General features: G+C 46.4%; 1 protein-coding gene across 1 annotated transcript in view; it reads left to right on the plus strand.

Moving 5' to 3' along the window:
• The window catches only part of ABLIM3 (actin binding LIM protein family member 3), a 251,402-nt gene that overhangs the window by 154,898 nt on the left and 68,529 nt on the right, over positions 1–27,975 (plus strand). The window contains 2 exon segments of the mRNA XM_060238855.1: positions 1,715–1,898; positions 14,854–14,966. Coding sequence (XP_060094838.1) covers positions 1,715–1,898; positions 14,854–14,966 — 297 coding nt within the window.

Raw genomic sequence — 27,975 nt, forward strand, 5'->3', positions numbered from 1 at the left:
TTCATCGAGGTCACCTCCACAGCTGTGGGACTTGACTTTAGTTTTGGACAGGTTGACTCGGCGTCCCTTCGAGCCAATGGCCACCTGTTCTTTACAGCTTCTGTCCTGGAAGACTGTTTTTTTGGTAGCCATCACATCGACACGCCGTGCAAGGGAGCTCATGGCTATGCATTGTGACTATCCATATCTCGTTTTTCAGGAGTCTGGAGTGTCATTGGCTCCTGATGTTTTTTTTCTTCCCAAGGTAGTTTCTCAGTTTCACCTTAAGTTAGAAGTTTAGTTACCCACGTTTTATCCTACGCCTTCCTCTGATGAGGAGCGTAGGTGGCATGCTTTGGATGTTAAGCGTGCTTTATTGTTTTATTTGAGTCGTTCTAAGAGTTTTCGCCAGGACCAGCATATTTTTGTTTCTTATGCTGCTCCTAAGTTGGGCTCCAGAATCTCATCTCAGCAGCTTTCCAAGTGGCTCACTGAGACTATTAAACTGTGCTACTTGTTGGCAAAGAAGCCGCTACCTGGGCCCATTCGTGGACCCTCTACTAGAGCGATGGTGACGTCGGTGGCATTCCTGAAAGGCGTTTCCCTGACGGACGTGTGCAAGGCTGCCACCTGGTCTTCTCCACATGCTTTCATGAGGCACTATGCTCTGGATGTGCATGCTCAGCAGAGGACTCGTCTGGGAGCTGTGGTGCTGCAAGCTGCCTCTTCTGGTTGACCGTCTTCCCACCTCCAGGTATGTCTTGCTTGCTAATCTCCCATGAGTGTGAAGCACAGAGACCACGAAGAAGATAGACAGGTTGCTTACCTGTAACTGTAGATCTTCGAGTGGTCATCTGTGCATTCACACTACCCTCCCTCCTTCCCCACTGCTGACAGTTTCCCTATGTTAGGGGCTTCCAGTGGTCAAGAAGGAACTGGTGGGATTCTCGTGCTGGCTCCGATGAGCATGCGTGCTGGGACGCCTGCGCATGCCCAGTGGTGCCGAGTGCGAAAAAAATCCCGGGCTTTTTAGGTACCGATTCGGGGGATCAGCATAGGCGCTATATCCCATGAGTGTGAATGCACAGATGACCACTCGAAGATCTACAGTTACAGGTAAGCAACCATTCTTTATCAAGAGCTGCTCTGAGCCACAGTGAGGAGAAAAACAGAGGTGTATTTTAGCTGTCTTTTTAGCCTGTATGACTTAATAGCAGCTTCATTGGGGTGTTTTCCACAGGAGGAATAAGCATCAAGGTAAAGGTTTAAACTCTTGTCAGCCGCACCTACCCAAGCCAACTCTCCAGTTCTCCACATGAAGCCTTAATAGAGTGTGATTTGGCCCTAAGAGCCCTTCATACTTTCTATAGCGGTTGTGTGTTTTTCATTGCTACACCAGTATTGCTCTGGTGCTTCCTGGACCAAACAGAACAAGTGAGAATGGCAGACATGCACAGCTCAGGGATCCACAGCCAGTGCCAACACCACATCTATGTAAGGATTTGTCTCTGTTGTGTTCTTGCAGTGAGGAACAGCAGGATAACAATGGAGTAGATGTGGCAAGCATGTGAAGTGGACCAAGGTAGCTGATACGCTGACTAACTCCTAAGTCTTTGTGTTGGCCGAAGAACATTCCTTCTGCCCACCCAATGGAGAGATCTTCGGAAAGTTCTTCATAAGAATATGCCTAAAAGCTGACTAAAAAGCTGACTCTCCTGTGCTTTCTCTTCTCCAGTGTGTGGTTGTGACCTAGCTCAGTCTGGTTTCTTCTTTAAAAATGGAGACTACATCTGCACCCATGATTATCAACAGCTCTATGGCACCCGCTGCGACAGTTGCCAGGACTTCATCACTGGGGAGGTTATTTCAGCCTTGGGCCGGACTTATCACCCCAAATGCTTTGTCTGCAGCATGTGCAGGTGAGTTGATCGGTAATGGTAACATACGTATTCATCAGATAGTGGGAACCAAATGTGCATCAGGTGGTGGTTAAGCTCAAATTAGAGGAGGGTGCAATGGTGGTACCATGGCACTATGCCATGAGTTCTTTTTCTTTCATTGTTTGCGCTGCAAGGTAAAGGATTAACCGAGAGAAAAGGGAATTCTTACATGCTGTACATACATTCTTAGGCTATATTCATACTTTCTGAAGAATGATAACTTTCCCCTTGCTACTGTTTATTATGTATGCACCTGACCCAATTCTGCAGAGGCATTGAGAAAACTAAGCATAACGTTTGTGCATTTTGTTTTAAACCGATTCTGTGCATTGCTCTGAGAATTTACATAAAATGAAACAAATACATTCTGAGGAAAAAAATGGAGCAACTTCGCTTGAGGTTGGAGAAGCAAATTATTGATATAATATAGGCGATAGCATAATTCCTAATGACATATTGATTTAACTCTATATAATATATCTTTCACACCATACATACACACAACCTAGTGAACGGATTGATCCAGCAAGCTTCCCCTCACAGCTCAAGGCTTAGACAGCAGCTTCACCTGCTCTGGAAGCGGCATGCCTCATCTGGGTCACTTTCAGACAGCTTTTGTCAGCCATTTTAGTGGCAAGTTGCTAATGGATTTTTGTGTCAGTTCAAACACAATAATTTTAGCAACTGTCTGCTAACAGATTTTATTTACTTAGTCATACAAAGCTGCTTGTGGCCTGTTGGCAATGCAGGGCTGAGCCATTTTTGAGGGGAACGGCTTTCTTCTGTTTCCACTTCTTCATTGCGCTTCTGAATTGTGGTGTTCTGTTTATAATGGCCATAGCACTTCCTAAAATGCTGCTTCCCCCTCCTCTCCCTTTTTTGCCACGAGATCTTCCTTACCCTTTTCCCACATCAAATGTTCTAAGTTGAGCATTTTAGTGCTAAACCAATATAGCAGTTCAGTGTTAACAGCAGCACCGTTGAGATGCCTTGACTCCACAGAGAGACTCCATTGGTTTAGTGCTATAGCGCTCAACTTAGAATGTTTGGGGGGCGGGTAGGGTTGCCAAGTCCCCTGCAGCCTCCGGAGGGGGACATTGGGCCAGGGGGAGGAACCTCCCCCGATGTTGCCGGCACAGTGACGTCACCCAGACGTGATGTCATCACACCAGCGATAGAGTTTTCCCAGAAACACCTAGAGCAGCCGGTGTGCGGAGTCAGCAGCATGATGGCATCACTTCTGGGTGATGTCATTGCGCCGCGACGTCAGGGGAGGTTCCCCCCACTGGCCCAATGTGGGCAGGCGCGTAGGGAACCTCCAGGGCGGGAGAACTCCCGCCCGGCCCGGGGACTTGGCAGCCCTTGGGGAGGAGGAGTGAGGAAAACCACTCAGTGAAGAAGGATGGGGGTGAAAAGTGGCACAGTTGGAAATGGCTGTAGTGATTCAGAGACAGCTCATTAACAGGATGAAGTTTGCAGTATGAAACCCCTGTCCCTGTATTGCTTTATGTGGAACTAGGCCAACAAAAGATACCTCCAGTTTAGAATGGTGATGTGAAAAGGGCCAAAGTCTAGGCTTAGCTGGGGCCAGAATCCTGCAAAGGATCACATCACCAGGAGGTAAAGCATGAACTGCAAGTCTGGCACTATGCTTTTGCTGGGCTATCTCAGCACAAACCTTCTGCTTCCATTGCCCCTGCCAAGAGGCAGGTTCTGGTGGGCTTCTGGATCAAGTCCTGCACCGGCACTTAGTTGTCCCAAGCCTTAGCGGGACAGAAAGAAGAAGATGAAGAGATTGGATTTATACTCCACCTTTCACTCAGAATCTCAGAGTGTCTTAGAATCTCATTCCCTTCTTCTCCCTACAACAGACACCCTGTGAGAGGTCTGAGAGAGCTCTCGGTGAACTGCTCTTGAGAGAACAGCTCCGAGAGAACTGTGACTGATCCAATTGTCACCCAGCAGCTGCATGTGAAGAAGTAGTTAATCAAACCCAGTTCTCCAGATTAGAGTCTGTACACTTAACCACTACACCAAACTGACTCTGAGGAAGTTTTGGCAGAGGAATTCCCACGGCAGGGGCAAGTTCTGGAGCATATGGACCAGAAGCATCTACCCTTCAAGGGTCTCCTAGACTTTCCTGTTCTCCCTCAAACCATATTTCTGGACCTTCAGGTTCTTCTTTAGAGGCTTCCAAGTCAGAGTCCAGAGGCACCTCAGTAGGGTCATGACATCTGTCTGTCTGTCGATCTATCTATCATCTATCGAAGCCATTGTAGGCCATGTATTATTATAGGGCAAGTCTAGTACTGGAAGTTTATTAGGGAAGGAGAGCCGGTTTGGTGTAGCGGTTAAGTGTGCGGACTCTTATCTGGGAGAACCGGGTTTGATTCCCCACTCCTCCACTTGCACTTGCTGGAATGGCCTTGTGTCAGCCATAGCTCTGGCAGAGGTTGTCCTTGAAAGGGCAGCTGCTGTGAGAGCCCTCTCCAGCCCCACCCACCTCACAGGGTGTCTGTTGTGGGGGAGGAAGGGAAAGGAGATTGTGAGCCACTCTGAGACTCTTCGGAGTGGAGGGCGGGATATAAATCCAATATCTTCATCTACCTCACAGGGTGTCTGTTGTGGGGGAGGAAGATAAAGGAGATTGTGAGCCGCTCTGAGACTCTTCGTAGTGGAGGGCAGGATATAAATCCAATATCTTCATCTACCTCACAGGGTGTCTGTTGTGGGGGAGGAAGGTAAAGGAGATTGTGAGCCACTCTGAGACTCTTCGGAGTGGAGGGCAGGATATAAATCCAATATCTTCATCTACCTCACAGGGTGTCTGTTGTGGGGGAGGAAGGTAAAGGAGATTGTGAGCCGCTCTGAGACTCTTCGGAGTGGAGGGCGGGATAGAAATCCAATATCTTCATCTACCTCACAGGGTGTCTGTTGTGGGGGAGGAAGGTAAAGGAGATTGTGAGCCACTCTGAGACTCTTCGGAGTGGAGGGCGGGATATAAATCCAATATCTTCATCTACCTCACAGGGTGTCTGTTGTGGGGGAGGAAGGTAAAGGAGATTGTGAGCCACTCTGAGACTCTTCGGAGTGGAGGGCAGGATATAAATCCAATATCTTCATCTACCTCACAGGGTGTCTGTTGTGGGGGAGGAAGGGAAAGGAGATTGTGAGCCGCTCTGAGACTCTTTGGAGTGGAGGGCGGGATATAAATCCAAAATCATCTTCTTCTTCTTCTTAAAATGAGAGATGGATAAAAGTGAGTGACAGGAAGCCCAGCCTAAATTCCTTTAGCAATTTAGCATGTCCACACTCATGCATGCCACTACCACTAACTAACACCGCATTAAGGAGTACATATGTCAATTTTGATTTTTAGAAACAACCGTTTTAAAACTATTAAAATTATATTGTTTAAACATTAATTAGAAACAGCCTCAGATATAGGGAGTGGGATCTGCTCGTTGCTCTCATTTCTTCCTTGGCTCTCAACAGCAGACTCCCCTGCTCATAAGTGGCCTGATGGTTTAACTGTTTACAGAAATGCATAAAAGGTAATGGAGTTCTTTATCGTTTAATAGTTAAAGATTTAACAATTTATTAAGGAGGTGGTTCTGCTCAGTCTGCAGCAGCCGTAGCTCCACTGCAGTTACCCTAAAGTATTTGTTTTCCTCATTATTGCATGTTTCAAAAGAAGCTAAGCCCATCGCCTGCCTATTGTTTAGTATCAGCATTTGTATTGCCGAGTGTCCATGGGCACCCTTGAGGACAGGGGGAGAAAGATTTTTTTTTTTTAAATTGCCTTCAGCAATGGCATGATGTCACACTTCTCAAGGCATCACCAAAAACTCTGTGGTAAAATCTAGATGCCAAGAGGGGCTGACATCACTCCCAGGGAGAACCCACAGCAAAATCAGTCCTTTCTCAGAATTGCTGAATGCTGGCAAGAAGCATTATGTCACCTCGGGGTTTTCTCAGAAATTATGTCAGCCCATCACAGACAGCTGCCTAACACTTGGTCTCCCACTGGTTCCTGGACCAGGTCTGGCAACCCTGTGGCAAGCTCTATGGCAGGCAGTGTTAAAGATGTGAGCCAAGGGCTGGATCAGGCCCCAGGAGGTCTCCTATCAGGCCTGTGAGCAACTCATTGCTGCCTGCTTCCTTCTCCCTCTCTTGCCTCCTTCTGCATCACAGCTTGCTTTGCTAGGCTTGCTCAACTTCACAGAAGTGACAGAGTAAAGCCTCTGTTTTCTTCATTGGCTGAAGCTCCATAGACCTGCTTCATAGGAGTTGTAGTTTTTTTTTTTCTGGGGTAGACTATAGTTTTGTAGAAAAACACATAGCCCTCAGTCTGTATCATGGTGCCTTCACATGTTCTTGACCAGCACATGAAGCTTCCTCTGGGTCTTAAGCTCAAGGCCTTGAGCATGAGATTTCTATAATGAATGTCAATAAATCAAAAGTAGGCTTGCAATTTACAGATACAGACCTGAACAACACCTGAACAGCATACTCAAGATTGCTACAGCACAGACTTTGTCTCCAGATTTTGATGCAATAATTCAGAGCAAGAGGGGTCAGTTATCAGAGACTGTTAAATAAACAAAATATTGCAAGAGTGCTAAATGTCAAAGCATGTTTTATTTTAAGGTTTTTTTAAAAAAAAATAACAACACTTGTAAAGTTTATATCTCTGCTACCTGGCATTACATTTTATGTCACACATGGCCTGGCCCAACAAAGTCTCATTTATGTCAGATCTGGCCCTTATAACAAATGAGTTAGTCCCCCCTGCTCTGTGGTTTACCATAGTATCTGGCAATCCAGAGAGAAGTTAAAATGCTTGGGGCTCTTTAGCTTGGAGAAACGTCGACTGCGGGGTGACATGATAGAGGTTTACAAGATTATGCATGGGATGGAGAAAGTAGAGAAAGAAGTGCTTTTCTCCCTGTCTCACAATACAAGAACTGGTGGGCATTCGATGAAATTGCTGAGCAGACAGGTTAAAACGGATAAAAGGAAGTACTTCTTCACCCAAAGGGTGATTAACATGTGGAATTCACTGCCACAGGAGGTGGTGGCAGCTACAAGCATAGACAGCTTCAAGAGGGGATTAGATAAAAATATGGAGCAGAGGTCATTCAGTGGCTATTAGCCACAGTGTGTATATATATGTGTGTGTGTGAGTGTGTATATCTATCTATCTATCTATCTATCTATCTATCTATCTATCTATCTATCTATCTATCTATCTATCTATCTATCTATCTATCTATCTATCTATCTATCTATAATTTTTTTGGCCACTGTGTGACACAGAGTGTTGGACTGGATGGGCCATTGGCCTGATCCAACATGGCTTCTCTTATGTTCTTAAGTGTGATGTTACTTCTGGATTTTCCCAGAGATGATGTCATGCCATCACAGACAGCTGCCCAATGTTTGGTCTCCCAATGGTTTTCAGGCCAAATCTGGTGGCTCTCGTTAATGCTGAAGAAAGCATGTTAGTATGTGACTCTGTTTTACTGTTATTTATTCAGCAGTATAAAGGATAACAATGGAAGGCCAGTTCATACGTTGCTGGCAGTGTGAACAGTGGAGTGGAGTTGGCAATGTCAAACTAGGACTTGGAAGAGAACAGTTTTTGAGTCCCACTTAACCATAGGCTCATTAAGTGAGCTTGGACCAATCATACATATAGCCTATATACTTCATGGAGGAGGTGGGGGGGGGGGGACTAGATATTTGAAGGGTACCATATCACCTTGGAAGGAAGATAGAATTTTAAAAATAAGAGATAGCCAATATACGGAAGCTGCTGCAGTGTGGCTGGTCCCATGAAGGTCCAGTAACATTGGAAAGGTGATCACATGGTCACACTGGCTGTGAACATGGTTTAGCTTACACCGTAGTGTCTCCAGTATTAGGAACAGGAAGACATAAGCTTGGAAAGTAATTGCATCATTGGCCACACAATCCATTTTCTTCAAACATTACTGGGAATGTGTAGGAGCTGTTAATAGTGTTCCTGCTAAGGTGTGCGCCATGTCCTGGGCACAATAATGTTTAGGCTGTGGTGTATGGATTTTTGCCTTTGGCCAGAGGCACCTGGCCTGGCTGCTGACCATGTGTGTGGCTGGTCTACTAGCTCACATGACCCTGGGCAGTGGCCAGCTTCCCTCCAGGCAGCAGGGACAGCTCCTCCTCACTGAGTGCTGGCCAGCTCCCCCCCCCCCATGCTGGACTCACCCATGGCTGGGCAGCAGCAACTGTATGAAAATGTGGCCCTCTCTCTCCCTGATGGGCTTTTGATGGGTCCTGAACTGGGGAGGGGGAAGGGGAGAGGCCAACGAGGGAAGCACACCACACCATTTGGCCAAGCCACCTGGCCGTGTGGGATCACTTGGGCTGTTTTGTATCCTGGCAGCTGCTTTCTCCCACACAGAAGAAGAACAGGCCAAGCCTTGGGTGGCCCAGACTCTCTGGAACCCTGCTCTTGCCGGGTGGGGGGAAGGGGAGCCAGGGTAGCTCACTCGCAGCTTGGCCTGCTCTGGTAGCCTCTTTCCCATTTCAGTGCATGTGGCAATGGCTGGGGCTTGTTTTCTGCATGTGGGCTGGTTGGAAATGGCTGCATGCCCTGAGGTCCTGCCTCTTCCCCATTTGGTTCCCCTTGCTGCCTGGATTCCCCCTGCATTCCAGGTGAGCATGCATTTAGGGAAAAAAGGGAAAGGCATAAGGTTTAAATGGCAGGGAGGAGGAAGAGAAGGCAGGCAAGGCCCTCTACATGGGGCTGCCCCTGTGCCGGACCCGGAAATTGCAGCTGGTGCAGAATGCCGCGGCCCGGCTGTTATTGGGCCTCCCAAGGTGGGGGCACATTCGGCCGGGTCTTCGGGCTCTGCACTGGCTTCCAATAATATACCGGGTCCGGTACAAGGTGCTGGTCATTACCTTTAAAGCCCTATATGGCCTGGGACCTGCCTACCTGAAGGACCGTCTCTCCCCACACATTCCCCAGAGAGTACTGAGGTCTGGGACGCAAAACCTTCTCACCATCCCCGGGCCCAAAGAAGTCCGTCTCAAGACAACCAGAGACAGGGCCTTTTCTACAATGGCCCCCACATGGTGGAACCAGCTGCCGGAAGAGGTGAGGGCCCTGCGGGATCTTACTCAGTTCCACAGGGCCTGTAAGACAAGCCTCTTCCGGCTAGCCTACGCCTGACTAGATTAAGGTAGCTTATCAGACTTTAGTGAAATATACGGTATAGTTTTAATGTTAAGATTTTAAGGTTTTTAAATGCTTTGACTTTTTAATTGTAATAATTTTGCACTTTGTTTATTGTTTTATCGTTTGTTGTGAGCCGCCCTGAGCCATTTTATGGGAAGGGCGGGATATAAGTCATAGAATAAATAAATAAATAAATAAACCCAGTCCTCTTTAGGAAGATCAATGGGGGGTCAGCAGTGGTAAGAGTAAATAATGAGCATACGGATCAGTTCTCAATTGAGAGAGGGGTAAGGCAGGGGTGTCCACTCTCCCCATCCTTATTTATAATGGCGATAGAGCAGTTAGCAGAAAGAATTAGGAATTCGGGTAGAATAGAAGGCTGTAGAATGGGAAAGGAGGAAATAAAAATCAACTTGTTTGCAGGTGATTTAATTATGACAATATCTAACCCGAAAGAAGCCATTAGGGAAACGAAAAATTATATTAGAGGATTTTGAAGCCGCATCAGGTTTAAGAATAAATATGAAAAAGTCAGAAATAATGTACTTTAATGTTGGATTGGATGAAAGGAAAGAAATTAATAGGATAACTAATATGGGGATGGGAGTTAAGAAATTTAAATATCTAGGGATAGAAATCTATAAAAATATTAACGGGATAGTGGAGGGAAATTATAAAAAAAATCTGGGAGAAGATAGAGAGGGATATGCAGCAGTGGGGGAAAAGGACGATGAGTTTGACCACTAAAATAAAGAGTGTATCGATGTTTTGGATGCCAAGGTTGTTGTACCTTTTTCAAACAATACCATTGGAGTTAGATAAGCAAAAAATGATTAACTGGAACACTAAAATAAGGGAATGGATATGTGGAAGTAGGAAACTTAAAATAAAAAAAAAATTAGCATACAACCATCAATCGGAACTTGGATGGGGAGTTCCAGATATAATTAATTACTATGAAGCATTTCAGCTTAAGGCATTATTAGAGATAGAGAAGGAAGGGGATCAGAAATGGATAAGGTTTGAGAATGAAGCTACAAAAAAAAAAGGAAGATCAATGGGACTTACTCCAGCAGGGGTTGAGGTCCGAGGGTGCCCAGGCCATGTGTCCACCTCCCCGTCAAAGGTCTTTGGCAGGGAATAGAATCCCAGGCTCCTTGTGGGCCTCCTACTGCACGCGCAGTGGGTGGTCCAGGGGAGACCTGCAGAGATAGAGAACCACTTGCTCTGACAGGTATGGAGTGCCCAGGCTGCATGTCTGCCCCCCCCCTCCGCTTCAATAGCTTTGGCAGGGAACATCGCCTGGGACTCCTAATGGGCCTCCCATCACCAGCACCAGGTTGTTTGTGTGCATAGGAGCCAACATGGAGTTGTGTCAGAAGCAAGGAGACTCTTCCTTTTGTTCTTTCTCTCTCTCCCCCACCCCAATCTATTTCCTTTCCACTCTCAGACCCCACTTTACTGTTGATCAGCTGGCCAGTAGGGGGAGCTTTCTGAAAAAAGGGAGTCTCTATGGACATTTTAGTGGTGATGCTCTGGTTTTTGGACAAAAACTCTATGATAGAGTTTTTGCCCAAAAATCAGAGCATTGTCCCAACGTTCCCAGTGTGCCTACATCACTTCCAGGTCATGTTGGAAATCATGTCAAGGACATCACTGAAACGTCAGGTGTGACCCTTTGCTCCCAGTAAGCCTACTCCCCCTCTCCCACCGGAGGGACCTGGCAACCTTGACCAATATGGCTACTCTCTCAGAAAAGGAAAAGTTTGCTACTCTTTATTCTGTTTAGTTGTGAATTGAATTGTAGCATATGTTGGATTGTGGCATACGTGGCAAGCAAGTCCTACCCATCTGAGCATTTAAACTTGCCTGTATGCATATATGTCTTATATAACAAGGGTCCTCACGACACCTCTGTGAGAAAGGTTAATCAGAGAGGGACTGGCCCGAGGTCATCCAGAAAGTTTCAGGCCTAGTAGGTATTTAAACCTGGGTCTCCCTGATTATAGACATTCTAACCACTGGCCCACACTGGATTCCACATAGGTATGAAAAAGAGCTTCAGAATAGATTCACATTCCTTTCTTCTCATAATTCAGGTTTTCTTGGCAGTCCTTTGCATCACCTTGGCACCCCAGGAACACAGAGAATACATGTTTGCGCATGCTCTCGTATCTCTGTGTGGGGTCTTCAAATATATATATATTTAATTGATGTGGATGCCTTTGGGTGTCTATGTGTGTTCCTTCATGTTTGTTCTTGTGTTTAAAATTTCTTGACAAACATATCTGTTTTACTTGCTTGAACACAACAACGTTGCCTTGCAATATTAGGGCATTTTTAAATTTAAAATTAAATCCCGTATGCTCCAAATGCGTTAAATATTTTACCTTTCCGATTTTAGATTAAAATCAAACTTTGATTGTGAATCAAATATTGATGGGCGATAGCTGCACAAAATTTTTCCAAATCCGTAACTCCAGTCACAGATTCTGTAACCTAACCATTATACCTGATTCTGACCAATGACGATTCTGACTAATTATGCTCATTTTTCTCACACCGCAGATATCATGACTGCTGTTTATGTCTCTTTTTAAAGGGATTTGGGTTAAGTTTTGGAGAAAGCAATGAAATAACAGAGAAGTGATGGGAAAAGTTATGGGAAGGCAGTCCCATGGCAGGGAGAGACTATGCATAGCAAAATAAATAACCAAATTTCTGACCTAGGCATTTGAACAGATACACAGAGTTTCTCAAAGAATCGTAGATAAGAACATAAGAGAAGCCATGTTGGATCAGGCCAATGGCCCATCCAGTCCAACACTCTGTGTCACATAAGAACATAAGAGAAGCCCTGTTGGATCAGGCCAGTGGCCCATCCAGTCCAACACTCTGTGTCACATAAGAGAAGCCATGTTGGATCAGGCCAATGGCCCATCCAGCCCAACACTCTGTGTCACATAAGAGCATAAGAGAAGCCCTGTTGGATCAGGCCAGTGGCCCATCCAGTCCAACACTCTGTGTCACATAAGAACATAAGAGAAGCCCTGTTGGATCAGGCCAGCCCATCCAGTCCAACACTCTGGGCGTTTTCGCACTCACCTTCAAGTGGCGCGACCACCCTCCTCACGCCGGAGGATCTGCAGGGATTTCGCATAAGAAGCACCGGAGCAGCCAAAAGAGCCGGCGACTTCCGTCGCAAAAGCCGCTCAAACGTTTTCCTGCTTCTTGGCGGTTTACGTTTGAGCGGGTTTCGCGACGGAACTTTCCGGCTCTTTTGGCTGCTCCGGCGCTTCTTATGCGAAATCCCTGCAGATCCTCCGGCGTGAGGAGGGTGGTCGCGCCACTTGAAGGTGAGTGCGAAAACGCCCTCTGTGTCACATAAGAACATAAGAGAAGCCATGTTGGATCAGGCCAATGGCCCATCCAGTCCAACACTCTGTGTCACACAGAGGCCAAAAAAAAAATTACACACACACACACACACTGTGGCTAATAGCCACTGATGGACCTCTGCTCCATATTTTTATCTAAGCCCCTCTTGAAGCTGGCTATTCTTGTAGCCACCACCACCTCCTGTGGCAGTGAACTCCACACGTTAATCACCCTTTGGGTGAAGAAGGACTTCCTTTTATCGGTTTTAACCCGACTGCTCAGCAATTTCATCGAATGCCCACCAGTTCTTGTATTGTGAGAAAGGGAGAAAAGGACTTCTTTCTCTGCTTTCTCTTTCTTTCTTTATGGATACTATAGTTTTATTTATTTTATTTAAAAAAAAATTCTTTTCTATGCTGCCTTTCCGCCCAATTCAGAGTCCCCAAGGCAGCAAACCTTAAAGTGTTTCTAATATTGAAAAGCGCGTAAAATTGCAATTTATATTAAAAATAATTAAATAATACGTATCAATACATAAAAAATATAAACACATAAAAACGCACCAAATCAGGAGGAGGGCTAGTAAGAGTTAGTGAGGGAACATCACCACTGGCAGGAAACAAGCCGGTTTTTTGTTTATGTTTTTTTTTTTCTTTTGAGCAGGAGTGCACAAGAATGCAGTTCTGACTGGCTTGGTGTTGGGGATGTGGCCTACTATGCAAATGAGTTCGTGCTGGGCTTTTTCTACAAAAAAACCCAAAACCCTAAAGACAGCCATAGAGAGAAACAGATGCATCTCCTGCCAGAAGGAGTTCCTGAGTTTCGGTACCATGACTGAGAATGTTCCTGTAGTCAGCTCTCCTGAGTCCAGTGTACATTGAGGTTGCCTGGTCCCACCTGGCAACTACTAGGAGTCAGGGAAGACTTAGCAGGAGGGAAGCCTAGCATTACGGCTGCCAAGTTGCCCCCGGAGGCAGGCGATCCCCTGGTTTGGCAAACCCCAACCTACCAGCCGGTTGCTGGGGGGGATCCCCATCCCTGAAGAGTCCCGCTGCCACGCGGCACGCACAGCACAGTGACGTCACCCCGAAGTGATGTATCCTGCCAGGCACAGTGCATGGGGACACTCGAGGAAATCACAGAAAATTCTATGGTTTTGCATGGGAATGCTATGATTTTGCACGACACGCCCGGTGCAATACATCACTTCTTGGTGATGTCATTGAGCTGCGCATGCTTTGCGCACGCAGAAAAAGTCCCCTGCCAGCAGCTAGTGGAAACTTGGGAACCCTACCTAGCATTGTCAACAGAAACATGATGATATTTATTTATTTATTTATTTATTTAATTCCATTTGTATCCTGCTTTCCTTGCAAGCAGGTTCTGGTCGGGTTTCATCATAAAAAATCACACATTCGAATCAAATGGACTAATTAAAATACATCTAAAATAGTCAGAACATCAGCATGGATAGCTCACTGGTGCCTCAACAGATATCCAGCCACTTGGGCCCAGGTGTTCACTCGGATCTCAAGTCACTGGAGGGGAGGCCTGATACAAAACGGGTGCCTGTTGCCTCAATGAAAGGGCTGGTGGAAGGGCTCAATCTTTCAGGCCCTGCAGAACTGTAGTAGGTCCTTCAGGGCCCTGATCTCTACTGGAAGCTCATTTAGGGTTGCCAATCCCTGGTTGGAGACAGGGGATCCTTTGGTTTGGAGGCCCTCCTCCCACTTCAGGGTTATTAGAAAATGGGGACGGGTTGAATGTCTGCTGGGCACTCCATTATATCCTGTGGAGACTGGTCATCATGGGGTATAATGGTGAATCAATCTGTGAGTATCTGGGGACTGTTTTTTTTTTTTTTAACTAGAAGCATCAAATTTTCACCATAATATCTGGTGCCTCTCCTCAAAGTGCCCCCCCCAAGTTTCTATGAGCCCCAAAAGAAGGTGCCCTCGTTCTCCATTATTTCTAATGAAGAGAAGGCATTTAAAAGGAGTGAGGTTCTTTAAAATATGATGGCCAGAATTCCCTTCAGAGTTCAGTTGTGCTTATCACAACCTTGCTCCTTTGGTTTCCATTTCTGCAGCAAAAACCAGCCTCTGATGCATAAACTTTTCCTTAACGAATCTCACAATTTAGCCAGGCCATTGGTTTTTCTGTTAGCAACTCTTTGGAGTAACAGCCAGCCACAAACGCAGCTTTTGGCAACAAGGTCCTGGAGCAAACCTTGTGATAATCAGTCAAGACTTTGAGGAGATCCTTGGGTATCTGAAGTCCTCCATTTAATCTTTGTTTGAATCTTTTCTCTGGTTTTTCCCTCTGTCCCAGAAAGCCATTCCCTATCGGAGACAAAGTTACTTTCAGTGGCAAGGACTGCGTTTGCCAAACCTGCTCCCATTCTCTGATCAGCAACAAACCCATCAAGATACATGGACCAAGTCGTAAGTCAAACATGTTTCATTTTACTCCCTCCTTTGTAACACCCATAAGGGCTAATAGGTAGAAGAGCTGTGGAAACCTTGTTGGTGCCAGAGACAACCTCTGTATGAAGATCTATTTGTCCGTGACTCTGAGAGGCAGAGGAAGCAGCGTACACGTCACTGAAACCTAGGAACCTATTGGTATTCTGACCTTCCAATCTTTTCATCTTAATTATGGTTATAGTGTTGCCATCACTGCATATTCCAAAATTATATGCGAGGCTCCAAGATAACTTAACTGGTTTTGAAATTCTGAGATTCTTTTAAACAGGCCTAAAGGTTATTTTCGTTTGCTCGGTGTACAAAAAAAAGGGGGGTAGTTAATAATCTTATGGTGTCATTACCCAAAGCTACAACCCATTAACTAAGGCTGCTATAAGCACAGCATGGTGAGACATTAGGGCTGCCAGCTCTGGGTTGGGGAATTCCTGGAAATTTGTGGAGTGGAGCTTGGGGAGGGTGGGATTTAAGGAGGGGAGGCACCTCAGCAGGTTACAATGCTATAGAGACCACCCTCCAAGGCAGACATTTTCTCCAGGGAAGCTGATCTCTGTGGCCCGGAGATCAGTTATAGTTCTAGGAGATCTCCAGGTAGCACCTGGAGGCCGGCAACCCTATGAGATGTGGTCATATATGTTAGAAGTGGCCTGGTCCATGCTGAATTTCTAGTGCTCATATACTTGCTGGACTTGCCTTAGTGGCTGGGTGGTGGGAGAATCAAAAGCTTTCTTTAGAGGCTCCTTGAAGGAGCATTTTGCTCTGCAGGAACTTATTATGTAGACAAAGCTATCATCACTGCTCCCAAACATGGAGCAGAGGAAGAATGCCTGTGTTCTCCCAAGTGATGCAGCAATATGGCAGCTTTGTTCTGTTCTCTCTTGTAGCCTTGTTCTGTTCTCTCTTGTAGGCCCTGCCTTGGCCTCAGGTAGGAGTGGGTTGGTGGCAAGCCCATAGTTCACAAGGCCACTGAGCAGCCTTATGAAGCGTGCCTTTAAACTTGCTGCTATATTCAATCCATGCAGGCAGCGGCCTCTGCAGGCCCCTTCATTTCATAGTGGCAGAGCCTTGGATAAAAGGCAGTGGAACGGAAGATTTGATTCACTTACCGTGAAGCTTCCTTTTCGGTGGGCTGGCAGTGGGTCGATCCGTACTAATGAGATTAGGCTCCTCCTCCTCATCACAGGGTCGGCTCTTCTGATCGATCCGGGGGGGGGGTGTGGCCTATCCCCAGAGAACTCTCCAGTCATCTCCAAGCTGAACACCCCCCCTAAAGGAAGGAAACTTCCCAATGCCTCCCCATAAACACTACTCCACACTAGAGTGTGCAAAGAGAAAACCTTTAATAAACAAAGTTGTAAGAATGCACAACAACATTCCAATAACAGCAACACCAAAGGTTATCATACATACCCTTAGCCAGGAAGGAACTCTCATTTCTGAATCTGACCTCAGGATGCCACTCCAAAACCCAGGAAGCCACTCAACCACCAATGGGCGGGCCGGACTGACCCACTGCCAACCCACCGAGAAGGAAGCTTCAAGGTAGGTGAATCATATTTTCCATTCTCCAGTGGACTGGCCAGTGGGTCGGTCCATACTACTGGGACATACCAAAGCTACATGACCCAGGGTGGCAACAACTTCCCTATTCAGAGAGTATGCTGGAGCACTCGCCTACCAAAGGCTGCCCCCGCAGATGCCCATTTATCCACCTTATAATGTTTGGTAATTGTGTATACTGACCTCCAAGTTGCAGCTCTACACACCATCTCCAATGAGGGAAAAGCTCTGTAAACTGCCGAGGTGGCTGCCCCCCTTAAGAAATGAGCAGTGATTCCCTCCAGAGGAACCTGACTGTCAGAACTGGAAGAACTCCAAACGAGGCCCAAGACTTTGTTACAAAAGTATAGGTGTTTATTGAGAACTACAGAGCTGAAGGTACAGGATAACACTGATACCGAAAGTCAGCATTGGTTGCATTTTATGCGGTTATGGTGACAACAATAAAACGATCTTTCACACGGCTAGAGACAACTGTCTGTTTCTCAGGGTCTGTTATCAGTAAGGGAGGATGGAGCCCCACTGAGAAAGCTCAACCGGCCTGGCTTCAAAGCGGCACCTGCAGATGTTGACCAGAGGCTATCTGTCACCCTTCAGTGATCACAGTTTGTTTGAAATGCATGGAAATGTTGGTTAGTGGCTGAGGCAAGATTGCATGGGTTAGTGTTTGGTTACAATATGGAGTCACTCAGGCTAACAGCATATAGGAAAGTTACAAGTTCTGACACTGACCTTGTGCTCTGTAAGCCATATGAATACAGTCCCTCAGCCACCTGCTCAGTGATGACGCGGAGACCTGCTGACCCAGCGAGGCCTTGCTAAATGAAACAAAAAGAGAATCAGACTTTCTGCACCCCTTTGTACGATCGCTGTAAAAACTGAGAGCCCTCTTAACATCTCAGCTGTGTAGCTCTCTTTCACTCTGCGTCTTAGGGTTAGGGCAACAGTTTGGTAACACCAATTCCTGCGACTTATGGAAAATTGAATTGACCTTTGGGATGAAGGACGGGTCAGATCTAAGAATAACCTTATCATTATGAAAGATACAAAGCTCCTTGTCAACGGACAGGGACTTTAACTCTGAAACTCTACATGCCATAGTGATAGCAATCAAAAAGAGTGTTTTCAGGGTCAGCTCCTTGAACCCACAAGAGGCCATAGGCTCAAAAGGACATTTACCCAATGCTCTCAGTACCAAATTTAAGTTCCAAGTTGGGAACCTATGAACCTGGGGAGGTTTTAATAAAGACATACCTCTGAGAAACCTCCTGATGTGTGGATGCAGGGTTAGGGACTTACGCTTCCTGGCTCCCTGAATGGCCTGCTACCTGATGTCTCAGAGTACTAGTGGACAAACCCTTGTCCACCCCTTCTTGTAAGAAACTCAAAATACCCTGCACATTTACTTTTAAGGGATCCCACCCTTTTTTGGTTGCCCAGGCAGAAAAGACCTTCCAAGTAGTATTATACACTCTGTTGGTAGAGCTCTTATGCGATGCCAACATAGTGCCCACCACTTTCCTAGCATATCCTAGCCCTTCTAGCTGAGACCGCTCAACCTCCAGGCTGTCAATTTTATCTATCCTGGTTGAGGGTGGGAGATTCCCCCCGAGTCAATTGATTGTCCATCACCGGAAGCCTCCACAGTGACACCTTCAACAGTCTGAGTAAGTCCTGAAACCACGTCCGCCTCAACCAAAATAGTGCGATTAACATCACCTCTGCTCCTTGTTCCACCACCTTCTGGATCACCCTTGGAACTAGCTGAGTCGGAGGGAAGGCATACAGTAGCCTTGGAGGCCAATCGCAGCTTAGGGCATCGATCCCTTCGGCTCCTACTTCCCTGCTTTTGACAAAGAAGCGGGGAACCTGATGACTCTCCGCTGTGGCGAAGAGGTCCACTGTCACTTGTCCGTATTTGTGGATCAGTTGTTGGAATATTGTCTTGTGTAACATCCATTCCGTTTGATCCATGAAACGTCTGCTCAGCCAGTCTGCCAAGACATTGTCTTTCCCTGGAACATGGATCGCTTTTATCGAGAGGAGATTGGCCTCCGCCCATTCGAACAGCATCACTGCCTCGGCATGGACAGACTTCACCCGAGTACCCCCTTGCTGGTTCACATAGGCTTTGGTCGTTGAATTGTCTGTCTTGATCAGTACACGAGAGCCTGAGAGCATGTTCTGCAGGCCTATCAGTCCCAATCTGATCGCTCTGAGTTCCAGAAAATTTAAGCTGCAATGAACTTTGCCTGCAGTCCAAAGATCCTGGATCATCTGTCCTTGTGTGTGTGCCCCCCACAGCCTATCAAACTGGCATCTGTAGTCATGCATACTCTGCGAGGTTCGCAAAGTGGGTGTCCCAGCAGAAAACGTGATGGATCTAACTACCATTGTAGTTTCTGACTCAAGTCCGGTGGCAGGGTCACCCATTTGCTCCGTGTGTTCGCAATGACCTCCTGAAATGGTCTGAGAAACAATTGAAGTGGACGTGTGTGAAACCTGGCCCAGAACAACAGGTCCTGACAAGAGACCAGCAGACCCAGGAACTTTGCTAGTTTCATCCCCTGAACCCTGCTCCTCTGGGTCACCTCTGGCAGTAAGGAGCAGAGTTTCTCCCTTCTCTCTGCAGTCAGAAAAACTTTCTAATGATGTATCTATCTGTACTCCTAGTTGCACCAGTCTCTGTGTCAGAACCAGGTTGCTCTTTCCTCTGTTTACTACAAAACCATGTAGTTGGAACATCCATTTGGTTAGGTGAATGGCTTCCAGACACTGTTGATACGACGGAGTTTTCACTAGGCTGTCGTCTAGGTAGGGGTACAGGGCTACTACCTGTAGTCTCAGTTCGGCCACCAGGGTCACCAGGACCTTCGTGAATACCCTGGGTGACGACTTCAGCCCAAATGGTAGGGCCCGATACTGCCAATGCTTCCCTCTGTACGCAAAACAAAGGAATTTTCAACAAGCTTCCTTGATGGGAATATGTAAGTAGGCTTCTGATAGATCTAACGAGGCTAGGAAGTCCTATGGCTGAATAGCTGACAGAATAGTTTGGAGAGTTTCCATCTTGAAGTGCTTAGTCTGCACAAACTTGTTGCGCCACTTCAAGTCCAGTATAGTTCTGAAGTCCCCAGTCTTTTGGGGGGACCAAGAAGATGAGTGAGTACACCCCCGGGCCCCTTGGATGTGGTGGCACCGGTTCCACTTCGCCGATATCTATCAGGTGTTGAATGGCTGCCAGCATAGATTGGTGGGCTACAGGATCTTTCTTCCTGGGAACCAGGCAAAATCGATTGGGAGGGGCGCGGTGAAATTCGATCGTGTAACCATTTCTCACTATGTCCAATGCCCAATTGTCTTGCACTGACTGTTGCAAGATGTCTGCGAACAACAACAGTCTGCCCCCAATTTGCCTTAGTCTGCTGGGGTAGTCATTGTGATCTTCCTTTCTTGGAGGAGGACTTGGAGCCATGGTCTGTTCTACCTTAAGGGAAGGACTTAGTATCTCTGCCCTTAGGCTGCCATTTCCCTCTGAAAGAGCGAAAGGAGCCAGGTCTGAAGGGTTTCTTGGAGTCCCTAAAGGAGGGAAAGGATTTTTTCTGTTTCCCTTCTCTACCTTTGGAGGGCAGGACCTTCTCTTTGTCTCTATTCTCTGTAAGGTACCTGTCCAGACCGTCCCCAAACAGCAAAGCCCCTTTGAAGGGGACTGACGCAACTCTACCCTGGACTGCAGCATCTGCATCCCAGCTGCGAAGCCAAATGTGGCGCCTTGTGGCTACCCCAAAATCCATGGCTCGAGTTGATTGTTGCATAGCATCTAAAGAGTCATCTGGTACAAAGGCTGCCGTAAGGGCAATCTTTTTTAATTCATCTTTTAGCTCTTTGGGGGCCCCGCTGTCTGCTGCAGCTGGATTAACTGCCCAAGAGTAAGCTGCTGTTGAGAACAGAGAAGCAGTGGTCGATACTTTGATCACCCATGCTGAAGCCTCAAATTCTTTCCATAGGGCTTGTTCCACCCTTTGGTCACATGCGTCCTTAGGTAACCCATCTGAGTCCATGGGAAGGACTGAACTGGAAATAAGACTAGTAACTGGATCGTCAACCACTGGCAGCTTAAGCCTCTTTGTTGCTTGAGGGAATAAGGAATAGAATTTTGAGAACACCTGTTGCGTGGATCTGGGCTTGGCCGGACGTTCCTATTCTGCTTTGATAATAGCAAAAAAGGTAGCCGAAAGGGGCACCCCTGTTTGGGAACTGCTCAACTTAGGCATCATGTCCCCAGATCCCGTAGGAAGGTCTGGGTCCAACTACTCCTTTTCCTTAGGGGTGGCTGTAAAATCAAGGGTTCTCAAGACTTTTGGAAGAATTTTTGCATAGAACTCTTGAGGAAAGAGTCTAGATTGTATAGTGCTATCCTGCCCCTCCCCTTCTTCTGACAATTCTCCTTCTTCCTTGTCTGAGGACTGATCAGAGTGCCCAGATTCCTCATCTGAACTGGGCAGAGGAGAGTCTAACCCCAGGTTTAGTTTCCCTTTGGGGGTTCTGCAAGGAGAGTCAATGGGACTGGGCTCTCTGCCTCTCTTCTTCCCAACCAGTTTTCCCATCTGGGTTATGGAGGAAGAGTCTTGTCTGTTCAAAAGGTGTGTTGCCCCAATTCCTTTAACATTTTCTGTTTTAGCCATTGTAATAAATTAGACTTAGCATTGTCCCCTGTCAGGTCAGGCTCCAGATTATCCTATGCCTTAGAATCATAGAGTTGGAAGGTACCTCCAGGGTCATCTAGTCCAACCCCCTGCACAATGCAGGAAACTCACAAACACCTCCCCCTAAATTCACAGGCTCTTCATAGCTGTCAGATGGCCATCTAGCCTCTGTTTAAAAACCTCTAAGGAAGGAGAGCCCACCACCTCCCGAGGAAGCCTGTTCCACTGAGGAATCGCTGTAATGGTCAGGAAGTTCTTCCTAATGTTGAGCTGGAAACTCTTTTGATTTAATTTCAACCCATTGGTTCTAGTCCTACCTTCTGGGGCCACAGAAAACAATTCCATACCATCCTCTCTATGACAGCCCTTCAAGTACTTGAAGATGGTAATCATATCACCTCTCAGCCACCTCCTCTCCTGGCTAAACATCCCCAGCTCCTTCAACCTTTCCTCATAGGACTTGGTCTCCAGACCCCTCACCATCTTCGTTGGTGGTGCCCAAAACTGAACACAATACTCCAGGTGAGGTCTTACCAGAGCAGAGTAAAGCGATACCATCACAACACATGATCTGGACACTATACTTCTGTTGATACAGCCCAAAATTGCATTTGCCTTTTTAGCCACCACATCACGCTGTTGACTCATGTTCATCATATTATCCACTAAGACCCCTGAATCCTTTTCTCACATACTACTGCTAAGACAAATCTCCCCCATCCTATAACCATGCATTGGATTTTTCCTACCTAAATGCAGAACTTTACATTTATCCCTGTTAAAATTCATTTTATTGATTTTAGCTCAGTATTCCAGCCTGTCAGGGTCATCCTGTATCCTGTTTCTGTCTTCTTTTGTGCTTGCAACCTCTCCCAATTTAGTATCATCTGCAAATTTAATAAGCATTCCCTCTATTCCCTCATCCAAATCATTGATATTGAACAAAACAGGTCCCAGGACAGATCCTTGAGGCACTCCACTTGTCACTCCTCTCCAAGAGAAGGAGGAACCATTCACAAGCACAACCAGTGACAGATCCACCTAAAGGTAACAGGATCCAAACCACATTTTACCAACTTGTCAACAAGGATAGTATGTGGAACCTTATCAAAAACCTTACTGAAAGGAGAATCTTCTGAGCCAAGAGAGAACCAGAGAAGGAAGGAAATTCAAAGTCACTGGGGGAACTTCCCTTGGAACTGGCCGCCATCTTGCAAGCCCAGATTGCACTGAAAACGAAAGTAAAAACTACACTGAGAAAGGTGGGAATGGAAACAAAATGGAGGGTATGGAAAACCTTGTCCAGTTCCTTCCCCCCACTTAAAACCATCCTTTCTCTAAGGCGGATTTTCATGCCATCCCGCCTATTTCTCGTGCGCGGATCAGTAGTTGGACTTTTATATGTGTTACGATAAGACAGCTCACCCTCTCTAGCCCACTCCGGGTCCCTTCCACTGCGAAAACAACTTACTGAGACGCAGCTTTGGGTTAGAGTCAGCTGGATTCCGCCGCTCCCGCTTTCTGCTCTGTGATAGCGAGGAAGCAGGTCGCCCTTGAGTTCTGCTGCTGCTGCTGCCCCTGCCCCCAGGGGGGTGGAGCTAAAGATATTTGTAGAGGGACTACTCATGAGTAGCCCTCCCCATGGCAGATCACCCTCCGACCGGCGTTGTAGGGGACAAACCCCGACACTTCCGGTGTATTGTTCTTCTTCTTCGGTCTGGATCCACGTGCTTTTCCTTTGCACGCGACGAAAAGTCATCCTGCTTGTTCGCAGGGCCGAAATGACTGGAGAGTTCTCTGGGGATAGGCCACTCCCCCCTGGATCGATCAGAAGAGCTGACCCTCTGATGATGAGGAGGAGCCTAATCGCAGTAGTACAGACCAACCCACTGGCCAGTTCACCAGAGAATAGATGTATAGAGGAAGGTCTCTTTTGCTTTCTTTCTATCCTACATCCTTTCTTCTGAGTCCTGATACAAACAATAGGGATAGACTCATGAGGCAGTGAGTGGGTCGCCTCTGTCACCCGCAAGGATGGAGGGGGAAAGCCAGCAGAGCAGAAAGTCGTGAGAAACTATCTTTCATGGGCAACATCACACCACTCTCTGCCCATCAAACCCAAGAGGCTAAACCAATCAATTGTTACTTGCCTTTTAAAAGTCTTTTGGTTTGGAACATCCTAAACTATCATGGGAACCAGCTGGATGCAGTTGCATTGCAGACTGCGTGAGATCAGAGTGGAGGCAACAGATGCTGCTGTTCCCTAGTGTTTATTTAGACACATTGATTACTGAGAGGGGAACTGTACAAAATGCTTCACTACAATTACAAAACAGTATCTTCCTGTGACAGTCTGTGCCTGGCCAGACTGCTGGGTGCTGCCAAAGAAGACTGTGGCCACAGCGTAACGGGGAGTTAAAAGCACTTATATCTATTGATTTCAGTGAACTTAAGCATGTTGGACTGCTCCAACATGTAAAGGTCATGAAAGGAAGTTAACATTCCCTTTGTATCTTCCCAGGAACTTGGGTACAATTCTGTTGTGGGGGTTGTATTTGGAAAGATTATTCCTTTTCTGCCCTTGTTTTATATCATAGAGCCAATGTGGTGTACCGGTTAAGAGCAGTAGACTCTGGTCCAGAGAACAAGGTTTTATTCCCCTCTCCTCCATATACATCCTGCTGGGCCACTCCTTTGGGCCACTCATAGTTCTCTCAGAACCTCTCACCCCATCCTACCTCACAAGGTGCCCGCTGTGGGGAGAGGAAGGGAACGTGACTGCAAGCCACTTAGGGACTCATTAAGGTAGAGAAAAGTGGGATATAAAAACCGCTTCATCGTTGTTTAATGCATAACATTCCGCCATGGTTACTGGAAAGAGGGCCAAGAGGAAGATCCGCAGGACTGGCTCATCCAAATTTCCAAAAAGGATCGAGGAGGGGTTGTGCTGTGGTCATTTGCTCTTGTGATGACTAAGCTAAACTCTGCTGTGTCCATATCATCTGAAAATTGGGACATGCTCTCCTCTGTGTCCTGTTTATTGCAGCTCCAGGCTACAGTTGAGAATCAGTCTGGCTGGCTGGCTCTATCCCAGTGATGGTCTCTTGATTTTTATGCAATATCTGTTGAAATGCTCTTTTGCAATGTGAATCAGCAAGGAAATCATACCCTCTCGGCTTGACTTCGCGAACGAAGATTTAAGAAAGGTGCAGTAGGTCCACGTCTGCTGCAGGCTCGCTGGTGACTGACAAGACCAATGCGGGACAGGCAGGTCCGGCCACAGTGGCTGCAGGGAAAAGTCTGATTTGGGGTTGGTGCTGTAGCAGTACAATTCTTCCTCAATCTCCTTTTGTCCTCAAGACCAGCTATGCGTGCGTTCTCAAAGGAAGAGACAGCCTGGTGGATGGTGTGCCTCCATGCTTTGCGATCTGAGGCTAGGTCAGACCACTGGTGATGGTTAATGCAACAGGTACCAAGGGATTTCTTCAAGGAGTCCTTGTACCTCTTCTTTGGTGCCCCTCTATTTCGATGGCCGGTGGAAAGTTCGCCATCTTGGGAAGGCGGTGGTTTTCCATCCTGGAGATATGCCCTGCCCAGCACAGCTGCGTCTTCAACAGCAATGCCTCGATGCTTGTAACCTCCGCCTGCTTGAGGACTTCAGTGTTGGTCACAAAGTCACTCCAGTGGATGTTGAGGATGGTGCGAAGGCAGCGCTGATGAAAGCGCTCAAGGAGTCGCAGGTGATGACGGTATAAAACCCACGATTCGGAGCTGTAGATGAGGGTTGTCATCACAACCGCTTTGTAAACATTGATCTTTGTGCCTTTTTTCAGATGCTTGTTGCTCCACACTCTTTTATGCAGTCGGCCAAATGCACGGTTTGCCTTTGCCAGTCTGTTGTCCATCTCCTTGTCGATCTCGGCATCTGAGGAGATGATGCACCCCAGGCAGCTGACCATGCACTGAAGGCAACATATGGCTGGCCTGAGTCCTATATAGTACATGAAAAGAGGAACCCTGCAAGGTGGTCAGAGAGGCTTCCCCTTCCTTCCTTCCTGGCCTTTTGAAAGGGGTGAGGGCAAGTCCCTTTTATGAGGTCATTTCCCCCTCCCACTCCACCTAAAGTTTAAATTGCTGGGTTTGAATTCTGGATTTGATTAGCATAAAATATTGTTTATTGATGCTGTAAGGTCCTTATGTGGGTTCTGGGAGAGCTGCCGGTACTCAAGTTTGTTGTTGTTGTTTATTGATTGTTTGTGACTTCAGTTGGTGTTTTAATGACATTTAGTTGTTGGATTTATTTTTTAATGTAAGCCACTTAATAGTGCAATCCTAAGCAGAGTACACGCTTCTAAACCCACTGGCTTCTGTTGATTTAGAAGGATGTAACTTGGCTCAGGATTGTAGTGGCGGTAGGTGTCTGACTCTGAAAAGTGGAGAAGCGCTGTTGTAATAAATAAATGGAGCAGGTCTCTGAGAAACAGGCACAAGATGGAACAAAACAAGGCAGCAGTACAATGTGCTGGATCAGCACAATGACTCTTCTTTCCATCTCTCATCCCTGCACTATTTCCAGGAACCTGTTTAGAGACCCCTGAGACCAGTATACGCAAAAACCAGCGTATGTTTTTTGCTCTCTCTCCTCCTCCTTTGCGCTGAACCAGTCACTGTCAGGTGACCTGAAGACCACATCCTCCCCTGAAATTCACTCCTAGATGTATTCCTTTCGTAGGCTGCATGGCTCGGGTTACTCAAGGGCACCATGGATTATTCATAACTGGCTGCAAGTAGCATTCAAGATGTACTCAGGATAGGACAGCATCTCTTTGTCTCTTTTCCTGCACTTGTAGCTACCTCATTTAAAGTGCTGCTAACGTGGCATCTAGCAGTGATTTCGGAAAAGTGTGCAGGAAGGCTCTACTGTTGGAAGACTTAGGCTGTCAGGTGAGAAAGCCCCACAATATATTCAGTAAAGGCTACAGATTCACTGAATACTCCCTAGTGGAGGCTTGGACTGAAAAAAATGAGTATCGAATCTGATGTGGATTTTAAAGAAGCTAATAGAAGGGGCTTGCAGATCTGCTTGTGTTATCAAAATATCTTACCAGCGCTTTAGCTGCAAGCATGTCAGGGTAAAGTACAGGATCAGTACTGCCCATTCCGTGCTCTTGTCAATGGCATGGCAGCTTTTTTTTTATTGCATTGTGATTTTGGGGAGTACTTGAATAGCCTTCCAGAGGAATGATGGAGTTGTCATAAAAGCAGCAAGTCTTATGCTCAGCTCATGGGCCAAAGAGACTCCTTGAAAACCGAGAGGATTCTAAATGCTGAAGGGAGGGAGAGAAGGGAATAGCCATTTAAAGTGAAATCCAGGTCATCGCTTCCAAGCCCGTATGCTTCCTGCCACTGGTCTCAATAGGCAGCAAGGGAAATGGGGAAGGAAGGGAGACCAATAAATATCTCCACAGGCTGGACATGACCAAGATAGAAGTTAGGGAACAGCTCTTCCTATACTAGCTTATGGCCAAAAATGTCTTTTAATTTCTATCATTTCTGGTGGACTCAGCTGGAGCACACGGGCAGGCTGCCACCAGTAAACTACTGTATTCGTGACCCTTGCTCAAAATAGGTCAATACAGTGTGGAAATTAAAGTGATTCCTAGTACCCTCAAAACCTGATGATATATACTGGCTCTGCTCACTAGTCTCACTTTTCTGTCTTAGTTTTCTTTTGCGACTGTGCGAGGTTCTTCCAGGGTTTTATTTAGGGTTGTTTTTAATTTTTTTTCCTGACTATAATCAGCACCATGTCAAAACTAGCTCTAATGGTTGGATCAAGAGCTAAAATGACAATATGCAATTGGCCAGGAATAAGAGAAGGAAATTAGGAGCAAATTGGATCTCTAGAGTTTTTTGGCTCAGACATATTTAATCAGTAAATAGCTTGACAACAGTAAAGCATGCAAAAAAAAAGCCAGCCTCAGAAAATGTGACTAAAATTGGAAATCTCTTTCCATGCCAGGATTAACATTTTTTTGTGCGGCTGAGTCTGAATGTTGTCAGTTCTAATATATTCTAAGAAGATAATTGGTTGAAGAGGAACGTTCAAATCGCTAAAATTATTAATAGGATCGTTTTCCGTTGCTCAGCAGTCAGTTTTCTCATTTGACTCTACAGGACTATCAGAGACAGACATGCAAGATGGTGGTTCAACGGTGGGCTCTTTCAACACTCCTTGGTTTCCACACTCTAAGGGCATCTCTGCTGCCATTGATGTGATTTTTTTTTTTTTTTTTTTTGCAATTAGAAAAGCTGCTTGAATTGAGGATAGTGTTTCAGTAGTAACAGCATTGTCCACAAAGTTGCTCTTTAGACTGCCTACACTATGGTCACCACCAACTTGGCTGCCTGTATGTCTGGTTGGGTGTACTCTGGAGATCACCCCCTACTGTCAAGCAGTTGAGAAGCTCCAGATACACTCATACTTACTAGAAAAACACTAGACAAATGCTGTCTGCCTCAGACATTGGGCACAATTTGGACTATGACACACAGTGGATTGGAGCCCATAATCCATCAGTGGAAAGCACTAATGGTCAGAGATCTTTCCTGTGTTCTCCTTCCAGCAGCCTTTTCTGACCCCGGGAAATGTTATTCCTGGGGTTATGGGTCTCGCATGGACTAACAGCCATGTGAATTGAGAG

Source organism: Heteronotia binoei, chromosome 5 (genome assembly GCF_032191835.1).
Source record: "Heteronotia binoei isolate CCM8104 ecotype False Entrance Well chromosome 5, APGP_CSIRO_Hbin_v1, whole genome shotgun sequence".
Taxonomy (NCBI): domain Eukaryota; kingdom Metazoa; phylum Chordata; class Lepidosauria; order Squamata; family Gekkonidae; genus Heteronotia; species Heteronotia binoei.